The following is a 12,619-nucleotide window of genomic DNA, read 5'->3' as shown; positions in this document are numbered from 1 at the left end:
TGAAAATTGGCAGAAAATTAGCAATGAGCACAATGTGTGCTGTACATACAGTTAATTACCAGATAATAACAATGATTAGCTGCGATCAGATTTGATGAATGACCGCTGGTTTGGTGTAATTACATAATTGAATGCTAATAGTGAGCAGGCACCCCTTTCAAGAGATTTGTCTTGGCTGGAGATGTTCCTCACACGTTTACATAGGTGCAAACAGTTGCATTGTGAAGTGTTGAGGCTCTACCAAATTCTTCCCCTGTTCAAGAAATGTATCACAAAAAACATTTCTTGCTATATCCACCAGATTCCTTCCCCTTTTTTGTCCTTGTTTACGTCACATTTGAGTCACACCAGTGAAATTTCCTTCAGTGCTTTTAAGCCCATTCCTACCTTCAGACCGTTCTGCACCAGCTTGTGAATGTCCAAGAAGGGCTCCTTGATTAGCTCAAGGTCATGGTTGAGTATCCTGACTGTTCCCTCTCTCTCCAGGACAAAGAGACGCTGGGATCCATCCCCACAGTGCACCACGGCCACTGGCTGCCTCAGACCGCTCAACACCTCCTGGACACAGTAGCAGTTGTGTTTGTGTTTCCTGGGTAACAGGGAAGATAGAGAGGATCAGAGACAGACAGCGGTGGTGGTGAATAATCCAGTTACACATTAAAGGGGGGCATGAGAAAATGTGAGCTCTAAATGAATATGATTTGTTTTTTGTGGCTTCATCTTGCACAGTCATGTTTCTACAGCAGCCAGGACAAACAAACTGGCCAGAATTTGTGTTTTGAAGTGAAAACCTACAACACAAACAAAGACAAAAATGACATCATCTCTGGTAAATGCTCAGGTCATGATGTACCTGAAGAGCGTGTGGAGAAGTCCTAACTTTGTCACATTTTCCTGTATTCCCATTAGATGTCACTGATCCTTACGCATGTGATCTATAAAGCTATGATATTCATCAACAGATTATTATATTATTATTACTATTCAAACATACAAGCTTCAGTCCTCTAAGTGCCCCATTTTTGTTAGATATCTGACAAAAGAAAGTATCTGACTAATCTTGAGAGACTGGGTGACCTGCAAACATGCTCATTTAAATGCAGAGGGCTCCGTGTTGAGGATGATAGGAGAATATTGACCTCTGCACTCAAAAAGGACCACAGTGTTAGCCAATAAGTCTGACTTAATTGGAACATATGAGAGAGTTCGACTGTATTATGGAAAAGCGGCATTACCTGGGTAAACCTCTCAAGGCAGAATAGAAACACTAGGAAGCCACAACAATGTAACTAATGGAAGGTATATGACAGAAACCCTCTGTGATGTATGGACCTTTGCAGCGAGTAAGGCGAACAAAATCATGCAGGATAAAGATTTTCATAATGTGAGCAAAAAAAACCCGGGGCAGCCCATGGCCAAGTGTAAAGGGAACTTGACTTGTAACCGGAAGGTCGCCGGTTCAAAATCCCCACCCAGCCAAAAAGGGCTGGGGTACCCCTGAGCAAGGTACCCAACTCCCAATGCTCCCTGGGCGCTACTCAGTGTGGCAGCCCACTGCTCCTAATTCTAGGATGGGTCAAAATGCAGAGGAATACTTTCCCTAAGGGGATTAATAAAAAATTAAAAAAAAAAAAAAATGAAGGATTAGACAAGCATTTCACACAGATTATGGCCAAATTGACCAGTGAACCCCAGACTTCAACTGTTTCTATTAAAAAAACACATAATGATTGCAGCACAATGACATGAATTTCAACTTTTAAGAACTAATGAAACCTGAGAGAAATCCCTTTTTTAATAAACAAACCAAGTAAAATAATCAAAATAATTATACGCAAAAAAATCCATGTTGTAATTAAATCCTCAAATGTAATAAACGATGGTTAAATTCAGACTACAAACCTGCTGATATCTTCTATTTTCTCATCTCCCAAGTAGTTGGAATCTTGGCCTTGTAGTTGCTTTCGTTGAAAATCTGGAAAGCATAGACTGGCATCCCTCCTCCCATAGTATTGGCAGAACTCATCCACGTCAGCTTGAAACAGTTCTAGCAAACACAACAGATACAGACACAGAAACTCCAATGAACAGTCTCCTAATGCAGTTTTTAAGATTGTGTATCACATGTCTGCACAATTTCTGTATTTGTTTGCATGGGTAAAAGAGTGAAGGCAAGAGTAGGACAGAGGAAAAGAGAAAGGATGTGATGTGTTGGTGTACTTGCGAAGGTTGAGCTCTGCTTGATGAGCCAAACCAAATTCTGGCTAGACTGGGCTAGAACAAGTGAAGAGAAAGTGGGCCAAACCAAATGGATCACAGATTTGAGACTGCGGTGAACTATGCCTCCTATGGAGAGGAAAAAGATTGCATTCCTAAAATTTAGTTTACTCTGACATTAATTTTGATTTGTGAAATGATGCTTGTGCCATTATCCTAATGAATTTGTAAGAAACAGCACTCTGAGATTGTTTTTCTTTTCCTTCCTTCAGTGATGAGGTTGCACTTGCTCCTATTGTGGGATCCCTTTATTACATTAGATCCTCAGAGTGGGGTGTCAGCATACAGCAGCTGCCTGGATTTGATTAATTCAAAAGGAAAATGAAAACTCTGTCGGAAAATGCAGCAACATGTTGCCAGTGACAATAAAACTCATCAGGCCCAATATTTTCTCTCTTTGGCACTAAGAATATACGTGTATCAGGTGGCTCATGGGTTTTTTCGAAGGTTGGCTTGGAGTTTGGTAGTTTATTGTCATTCACAAAGTACTGTTCATGAGAAGGATGTTTTATGCACACAAAACAATTTACTCTATTCCTTCAAGGCAGAGTTAGTCCCACAGGCTGTAAGAGCATAATTGTAAAAGACGTGATGTAAAAAATAAAAAGATCCTTCAATATAGTCGTGTTGACAGACCATAAAGATTTGGGTCCTGAGTTTACTGATCACATAATGACGAATGTAGCGGGAGATTGTCAGGATCAGATGAGTTCTGGGGATTCAGGAGAGTCCCCATGTGGACATTCTCCTCAGATTGTATGTCTGAAAGCAGTTTTTGTATATAACAAGTATCTCACTTTTTATTATGACATATATGTCTCCATTTATACAACAAAAATACAAACTCGAAACATAAATGTTCAGAAATGACATAAAAAAAAAAAAAACAAGTAATGTATCAGAAAAAAAATCCGTAAAATCACATCACCTAAGCCAGATGATCTGGGGGTTCAGCTCACACAGTCTGAACACACCCCAGCATCAGTGAAATCATCATCAACAACACAAACACAGTAAGATAGGAAAACTCCCACAGCTAACGAAATGTGAAATGACAGGAGAAATTAAAAAGCTACTCCTAAGACCAACACAGAAGATTTCATTCTCACTGAATGAAAGGTAAACAATGTTAAATCGAACTAAAAGCTCCCAATATTCCCTCCATTCTTAGCTGTTTTGTGACCACTTGCTCTAGCCTTTACATGAGTAAACTGCGTGATTGAGCAACACATGGACACAGCATGGGGAAATGAAGTAATCAACCAGTTAAATATGGCATGTAATTCTGAATAAACAAACGGAAGATATTCTTTGTTTTTACTAACAAACAAAGGCACGATATGTCCAAATACTGACTGGCTGTGTTTTACTCATTAAGGAAAATGTGCCATCACATCATACCATGTTTCCCTTTCGCCTGTTGGTTTACCTAAAATGTTTCATTACCAAAGCACAAAAGTGATCTGCATAAACACGGGAGTCATACACAGCGACGCCTCGGGCCGCTGCAGCCTCAACATCATTCCCAGCAAAAAGCCGAGTGTGCAGAGGTTCTCAGCAGCCCTTTGTGACCTAAAAACAATCTTGACAGTATTGTTTCCTTTAGTCAGTCCCTCTGAGGACAGAGGAGAGCAAATATACCAGTGATAAAAACACAAACAGGGCTCTCCCTGTCAATCCTTTCATCTCCTTCTCCTGCCACACACCAACCGCACCAAATACTAGAGGTGATAGGATATCCCCTCCAACATCTAAACATAACATGAAGATCAAACACACGTAGAAACACACACATCTCTGGCTTTACCACCCACCCTCTTGTGTCTGCAGTTATCTTAACCATGCTGGTTGGGGACCTTGGGTGAATGAAGAGGGGAGGAAGATAGAAGGAAAGTAGGGTGCAGGAAAGGTGGGAGGCCTCAAGGCAGTAAAACGTCTTAATGGAGGAATAAGTGCTACAAACACCAGCCTAATCAAGGGCCAGGGGGAAGTTTGAGGATGACAGGTATGGAGGATGTAAAGGCTACTGTTTCATTTCCACTGAATTCAATTTGCAAAGATTTAGGACGCCTTGTTCTGTTTGTGTGCGAGGTTACACTCCCTGTTACTGTCTGACACAATAACATCCAGATTCACAAATCTTTAAAGAATATATTTTCGTTTAATGTTTTTCACAAATGCAAACAAATAGGAAAAAGGGGAGAGCGTGCAAAAGAACAGACGTCAATAAAGCAGAGCGAGAGAGAGAGAGACAGAGAGACAGAGAGACAGAGAGAGAGAGATACAGAACTCTGTCCATATTCCTGGCTCCCCAGCGCTAAAGTTATACTTCCATCTGGTTATCTTCCAAGGCAACCTGGGTGGCCCACCCTAAGTACTTGACATCTTGATGCACTTCAGCAGTTTTACATACACACAACCTTTGTAGAAAAATAAATGTGTCATTCGTCACCACATATGCTGATCTGTGGAGGGCGGGTGGGGGGGTTTGAGTGGGGAGGAGCACGACAGTGAAGAGGGGGGGGGCGTTCTTCTGTGGATTCCTCTCCTGAGCTTTTTTGGTTTGAGTCTCTGAGCCCATATGTCTGTCAGCTTATGAAATTGTAACGTAATTCCAGTCTTCTTCTTCTTCTTCTTCTTCTTCTTCCCTCTCTCTCCTCTCTGGAGTTTGTTTAAGTGTTGTACGCGACAGGCCAGCGGGCCATTAGATGCAGACTTGGGTGGACTCAGGTGGAATGTATGTGTTTGATATTTGACTTGAGCTGCAGCACACCATGTGGGTGGGTTGCAGGCAAATGTGTTTGAAACTGTTCTCTGTTTGCAAATCTCAGCCGATCTAATCAGTCTGTGGCGACAGAGATTGGAAGAAGACATGGCTTGAGGAGAAGAGACAGTCGAAAAGTGTTTGATCATGTTTGGTATGCACTCTGAAGACACAGGTACCTGTGATCTTGCATCCCTTCAAAAGAAATTCTTCTTAGGACCAGATGCTTTCGAGGGGAAAGGATGGTTCCTATCATTTAACACTACCATATCCACTAGAATAACTGTTGTATTGTTTTTTTGTTCATGCTCTGTTGATCTGCCAGGCCATAGTCAAGCAGCAAAGCCACATTTCTAACCTCTCTGCCAAGGAGCTGGTGTTTTTTTGTGTCTGTCTGTCTGTGAGCAGCATAAATCAGAAAGTAAACAGATTTCCATGACATTTGATGGGGGTGGAGTTATGGCCCACGGATGAAACAATTTTGAATTTTGAATTTAGACATGCTCCTATCTAGTTTTCATTTGTTGTTACCACTCAAATGAAAACACAGCAGCTGTGGCAGAGAATGAAACACAAGTTTTAAGTGTCATGTGTGTGAGGAAGTAGTTGAGTGCTGGACAGTATGAGATGATGCATCCCTGACAAAGAATCACCTCCAGGTTCTAAAGTAGTTCATACTGCTCAAGATAGTTTTTCTAATACACTACTCTGACCCAACCTGCTTGTGTTAATACACCTGACAAGTTTGTTAACGTCTTCACTGATGCAAATGAAATATCTTTCTCATCGAAGTTCCAAGAAAATGCCTCAAACCTTCATCGGGATTGTCATGTTCAAAATGTAATCTCCTGAGTGCCATAAACTTATAGATTGAAACTGCACCATAAAAAGCACAAAATGTCTCTCTGCGGTTTGCAAGAAAACAAAATTGCTGTATCAGTCTCCAGACTCATCAGCAAACTGGCTTTGTGTCTGCATTTGCAAAGTGCTGCAAGTTTTTTTTACTGATGCATTAAAGTGCAACAGTAAAGCAGAGAGCAAGGCAGCAAGTAAGCAAATGGGTGAGACGAGCTCAGCAACAAATGGAGGTGAGGTCAGATGAGGTAAGAGTTGGATAAATAAATATTCACAGACCAGACTACTGACGCACCAAAAATCCAGTCCAAAAATCTGCCACTTGGACATGTGCAGCCTGAGTCACAATGAGAAATGAGGGCCGGTGTGAATTTTGAATTCATCACAATCAGAGGTGTCACTTTCACTTTCCAACGTAGGGGAGACCAAAACAACTAAGTCTAACATAGACTATGTCTCCTATCACTCGCTTCATGTGTATATGTTTGATTGTATATCACCAGGTAACAGCACAGGGGGTGTAATTATTATTATCTGTGTAATTACCTGGTATGTGCCCCCTGCAGGTGTAGTAGAACTCGCGGCAGAAATCCTGGCAGAGCTGCGGCAGGTCTGGCTCCCTGTGTGGCATCTTATCCATGTCCGAGGAGTGGAACAACACCTGGGCATTGGGGGAGCAGCGAGCACACTTGATCTCCTCCAGGAGACGTCCACATTCTGTGTTGTTGGTGGAGAAAATCTGGAGACCACACGCAACAAGGCTGATTAAAATGGCGGACTGTTAACTTTTACCTCAAACACAAGGCATCATTTGGAAATATTAGCATTGCTAAGGATTACACTATGGAGAAAGGAAACGTTAGTTTGATGGGGGTATTTTCAAACATTTATTTTATTACATTCCTCACAACTTGAGAGACTTGAACATTCAAGATGATTTTCTCTAACAAAGTCTAACTTAGGTTTTATAGGCAGCTATACTGAGTATTTACACGGTATATCAGGTATGCCATATAATGTGTAACATTAATGCTTTCAATTAAATTGTTTGCATTGTGCTAACAATAAAAAACAGATGCTTTCGCACTTTCTATCCCTCACCAGACTTTTCCATTTAACGGCTCGCACTTAGCCAATCGCACTCCAGGTACCGCACAGACAGAGACGACCTCAGTGCAACAGAAATGACTCTCACAGACAGAACAGCAGCACGTTCAGAAAGCACCGTCACATGCAACATAAGATAACACAACAAGTTCTTATTGATTTTCTACTGTCCGACACCTACACTTCATGACAACTATCATGGTAAACACTTGCTTTTTCGTAGCATCATCAGCATCTAGAATGAAGCATGAGTATTGATATGCACAAACACACCATCGTTCATACTGCAAAAGCATTTCAAGTCTTTACAGGCAGGATGGCATCTGTTCTCATTGAAACTTTTTTTTTTATTCTTCTCTTCAGAATCCCATGTAGACAAACTTGGAAACCACATAATGTCATTACATCGTCTCAGTAATATTCTCTGCTATGTTGTCAACATCACTTGGTTATACTCTGAGACTGGATCAGCCTGTTCCCTCGACGCAATAGGGAAACAAAGACACCTCATTGGCTCTTTCACTGCCGAAGGTCTGCAAACAGCTGAAGTAAAATGACGATTCCCATGTCTGACAGATCTCAGGGCATGAAATGAATGAAGCCAAATACAAGCCACGGAAACCGACCCGGGATCATTACACAAAAGTACACAAAGAGTTAATCCAAAAGAAATTAGCAGGATTATTTACATAACAAATTAGCTGTAATAAAACACAATGTAATCTGTTTTAGGTCAAGAGCTGTGCAGCATGGGCAGTCAGGCAGGCAGGCAGGCTGGCTGGTAGTGCTTTGCTCTGTGTGAGGTCCATGTGTAAACACCAATTTAGAGATAGACAGACACATCATTCCCACTCTGGCATCAACAAATTAGCAGTCTGTCGAAGTCAATTACACCAGTGGACCCAAGGCCAACATATGGACAACTTACACTTTGCTCTGATTGTAGAACAAACTGGGACCGAGTAAAAGTTTAAGTTGCACAGACCTGTGTTTACTCAACAGGTGGCAGAACCTCTGGCTAAACCCTGAGGGTCTACTTGTAAATATACTGACATCAATCAAAAGAGACTGAGGAGTTTCCATCCATAAACCCCAAATCTAAACATATAATTGCGTTACATTTGATCAAACTAACAAAGGGAGCTCCCGGCTGGCTTCGACCCTGTGTGCTGTGTTTTTCTTTCTCCATGCCCTACACACTCATGCCATGTAGTGTTGCGGGCATGCCTGCCCTCCTGCTCTAAATTGCCCATTGATTCTGTGTGCCATGGGCTGGCATGGCACACAGAATGGAGAGTGGCATTTGTGTTCACTCAGCCGTGCCCTGTGTCCATATGTTGCTGGGACAGGCTCCAACGTTGCCATCATCCAAACCTGAACAAGTAGACCTTTGTTTGTTGTCTTTTTTTTGCTTAATCCCGGCAAGCATGTTCCTCAAACGTGGGGAGAAAGTGGCAATGAGGCTCAGCTGTTGTTCTTTTGCTAAGGACAAGGTAACACAGGTCAACCGCTAAGCCATAAGGAGAAACACTGAGCCTAAATGGCATAAGCAAATTAAAATGTCAATGACTTATACCCAGGATATATCAGTGCATATCATTTTCTCTAGCAGCATAAACCTGATTTTCATTCTTTTTGATGATGTAAATAAAGAGTGTTGGTAGCTGTTGATACACAGTTTTTTATTGTCGCTTCTATCGATTGTTGTAGTAATATTTGCTCCTTACTCTAAATCAAGTAATACACATACACCTCTTCTTGCCATTTCCACCATTTTTCCAAAGCAGTGAAATTTTCACTTTTCACTTCACTTCATGCAGAAGCTGGAGTAAGAATTCAGGCAAGTGTTTTCTAAAACATCATACTTTATAAGCTGAATATATAGCAATTAAGCTTTTGTGCTATATTTTAACTTTGTGGTTCAATTTGGGGTTTTAATGAATGCACACATTAAAACAGGCTGATGGTTACTTAGGGAAGACGCCCCCTTTTCATGCCCAAGTCAAAAACTGATATCCCAAACACCGACGTCATTCAAGATGCATTTATGACTTAGTCATTATCAGCCAAACATAATGCTGTGTAACACAATTTAACAAATGTGTGACAGGTTGTGTTTCCTATCAGATTTTTACCTGATTTATCTGATCCAGTGATTTTGGCCGATAGCTTCATAAGAAGCTATCGGCTTCTTATGAAGAAGAAAGAAAAGCTGTTACATGATCGCCTCTTTCTAATATAACACAATGGCTTTTGTCAGGAAAATATCAGTGAGAAAAAAACATATTCACGCAGAATGCCACGTTTGATCAAAATCACTTGTCTTTAAATGGCAAGAAATCTGTGATACACTGCAGACTTCATATGGGCAGAGGGACTGGGGGTCCGTGGGGGGGTTTGAGCACTACTGCAGGCAACACTAAAGCTTCAACAAAGCACTTGTCCTCAGGGAATAGGTGTAAGTTAGTTGGCAGGAGGATATAGTGAAGGACACACACCCTCTCAAAGGCATTAACACTTGGACAGGGCTGATGAGTGGGGGGAGAGTGATGTTCTCCAGCTTCTCCCATTAGCGAAACCAACAAACACAATGGTGTTGTTGTTATTCTTTTGCCATAATCAGAAAGGGCTCCGTGTGTGGGCAGTGTAGTGGGGAGGAGGAGAAGTCGAGTTTGTCCCACTCACTTTCACCCCCCGCTTTTATTTGCATGACTTGAGCAAATTAAATGATGCAATATGGCTTTTTGTCGCAACACAAAGTGAGATACCACCCAGCCACTGAATGATCCGAGGACCGGTTTAACATGTGAATGGCCCGGTGAGGATCCAACGGAATCCGCCACAAGTTTGACACATACAGTCGTTTATTGTGTTGTTGTTGTTGGTTTTATTTTACCCTTCCTCTCTTTAACTCCCACAGAGACCGAGCAGAGGCTTCAACCCTGAGCTTATATGACAGTTTAACACTTTCCCAAAGCTCGATGATATCAATACTCTGGAGAAGCTCAGATTAAAGAGACGTGTTCCTCCTTTAGCGAACAGAAACACCAAATCAGCTCAGAGTTCAAAGTGAAAAGCGACACAACCGAGTTTCCTACCTTTAAAGAGTTCAACAGACAAGATAGTACTCATTTCTCCTGACACTTGTAGCGAAGTGTAGCGAGACGTGCTCTAATCGGAGAGTGATTACCATGGTAACGCTGAAGCGCACGGGACACGCTGCATTAAGAGTTGCGCCAGGCTGTGCGTAAAGAAGCACAACGGGGAAACCATAGAGCTTAACTTCATGACACAAACGGAAAGATCAACACACGGGGAACCCACGCATGAGAACATAAACATACAGAAGAATATTAATGTCATATTAAAAACTGTAGACAGTATAAAACGTGCCCGGATCTGTGTGGTTTGATGGAGCAAATGACGTTTCCACATGATGCACAGACATATACAGTATGTCCCTGTAACACATGCTTTACAGGGACAATCAGAGGAATGCAACACAGCCCGGGGCCATATTTACCCCCCTGACCATCAGCAAATCCACTCCCCCAGAATGACAATACACACAGGCTGTAAATGCACCTCATGAAGGGGACTTAGCAGTTGAAAAACACAGCATCTCCCTTTAAAAAGGGGGGTAAAAAGCACCATTGTGGTGGGTGAACATGATGAACTCACCCTGGCGTCCCTGCGGTGCAAGATCTGATAGGCGGCTCTCCTGGTGGGACAGCAGGACACACGGGGGTACAACCTGTGGCAAACATCTGCGCTGCTGCTGCCGCTGCTGCTGCTGCTGCTGCTGCTGCCACTGCCGTCAAGCAGCACTTTTCTCTCCCTCTTCTTCAGCCGCTTGGGCAAGCTTCCGTCGTAACATCGTCTCCTCCTGGGGCCAATTTCTCCTCGCTCACCGAACTTTGCGTCCCCACATTCCCACACGTTGACCGCGATGGCCAGGACGAGCACGAATTGCAAATGCTTCATAGTTTGTATTTGTATTTATGTATAAATATCATAAAAAAAATATCAACAAATAGAAACGTGTGAGGGGGAAAACACACACAAAAACACACAAAAATATGCTCTTCTTTTCTTCAAAACCTTGTAATGTATGCAAGTTTTTTTTAAATTGTGCTAAAGCACAACAATAAGTGTTGAAATGGCAAATATGCAGTTTGTCAGAGCAGGTGTCCTAAACTGAAACCACTGCTATAAAGAAATGTGATTAAAATAAATTAAAGTTGATTCAGATTATGGAGTGAAAAAAACACGAAATTAAAGCCAATCAATAACACAAATGATCCTGAAGCACTCAAAAAGTAAAAAAAAAAAAAAAGAAAAAGAAGAAAAAAGAAGCAAACAAAATCACTGTGTATACTGCAAACAAAAAAGAGAGAAAGAGACCCGTGACGTAGTTTCAGATGTAATTCCTTTGGCGCACAGCACGGCGGTTTGCGCATCAAAACATATAAGAAAATAAAAAGTTGCCTCTCACTTAAGTCCTCAGAGCGCTCACATGTTTTCCCGTGCTCTTTCCTCCTTCTTTTTAACCAGCGCGCGAGAAGAGGAGCGAGCACGGTGACGTATGACTTCGCGGGAGCGCGCGCCTGTGGCCGCAGTCGCGTCCACGTCGAGGTAAGCGATTACCTGGCAAAGCCTACAGAGAGAGAGAGAGAGAGAGAGAGAGAGGCGACAGTGAGAGGCTGAGCAGGGAAAAGCCATGACTGTGTCGATATGCTGGGGGAAAAAAATCTTATTCAGTCTGAAATTGAGGATGTAAACAAACAGTTATGTTGATGGTAACTGCAAATAACAACAGTAGCCCATGGCAACTTTTGCTTTCAGGACTCAGTGTGGACTTCTGCTGCTGCAGTTTGAAGTTTGATGTACATTCTGTGATCATCCTCTGCATCACTGAAGGAGTGGAAGGAGTAGTTGAGTTACTGTTGTCTGGTCATTCTCCTCTGACCCCTGGCATCACCAAGGTATTTCCGCACAGAACACAACTGCTCTCTCTTTTTCAGACATTTCTCTGTAAAGCCCTAGAGATGGTTGGGTGTGAAAATACTCTGAAATACTCAGATGAGCCAGTCTGGCACCGACAACCATGCCACATTCAAAGTCACTCAACTCACCTTTCTTCATTGTTCCTCGAGCAGGTCGTCTTGACCATGTTTATGTGGCTAAATGCATTGAATATGTGACTGGTTGATTTGATATCAAGCAGTTGAACAGGTGTACCTAATAAAGTGGCCAGTGAGTGTATGTGCATGAAAAATATCCCATGCATGTTTTGCATCTGGCTTCTGGCTTTGTTTTTCTAAATCCTTGCAGATATTATGTAAAATTGGCACCATGAATTTGTTTTCCCTACACACTGTTGAGCATCTTTATTTGACTTCTAATAAACAAACAAACATGATAAACAGTTATTCGTTCTCCTTGACTGACACATCACTTGATAGCGATCTTAAAGGGAATGTCCAACAATTAACAGAGAAACAACAACCAGTGCCCCGGGCCTTTTTTGGATACTCAGGAAAATCTGAAATCAGTTACAATGTCAGCGGCACCTGTTCTTACTTGGGGGTCTCCGGCACTCACCACAGCCCCAGC

General features: G+C 42.1%; 1 protein-coding gene across 1 annotated transcript in view; it reads right to left on the bottom strand.

Moving 5' to 3' along the window:
- hhip (hedgehog interacting protein) overlaps positions 1-11,559 on the bottom strand; it is a 29,811-nt gene extending 18,252 nt beyond the window's left edge. The window contains exons 1-4 of the mRNA XM_058640982.1: positions 10,685-11,559; positions 6,443-6,635; positions 1,903-2,047; positions 388-589 (exon numbers count right to left, since the gene is read on the bottom strand). Of these exons, the coding sequence (XP_058496965.1) occupies positions 388-589; positions 1,903-2,047; positions 6,443-6,635; positions 10,685-10,987 (843 nt within the window). The 5' untranslated portion in view covers positions 10,988-11,559. The remainder of the gene's footprint in view (positions 1-387; positions 590-1,902; positions 2,048-6,442; positions 6,636-10,684) is intronic.
- Between the last annotated feature and the right edge of the window lie 1,060 nt (positions 11,560-12,619).

The sequence above is a fragment of the Solea solea genome, chromosome 10 (assembly GCF_958295425.1).
Source record: "Solea solea chromosome 10, fSolSol10.1, whole genome shotgun sequence".
Classification (NCBI taxonomy): Eukaryota; Metazoa; Chordata; class Actinopteri; order Pleuronectiformes; family Soleidae; genus Solea; species Solea solea.
This window is presented reverse-complemented; position numbering and strand designations above follow the sequence as displayed.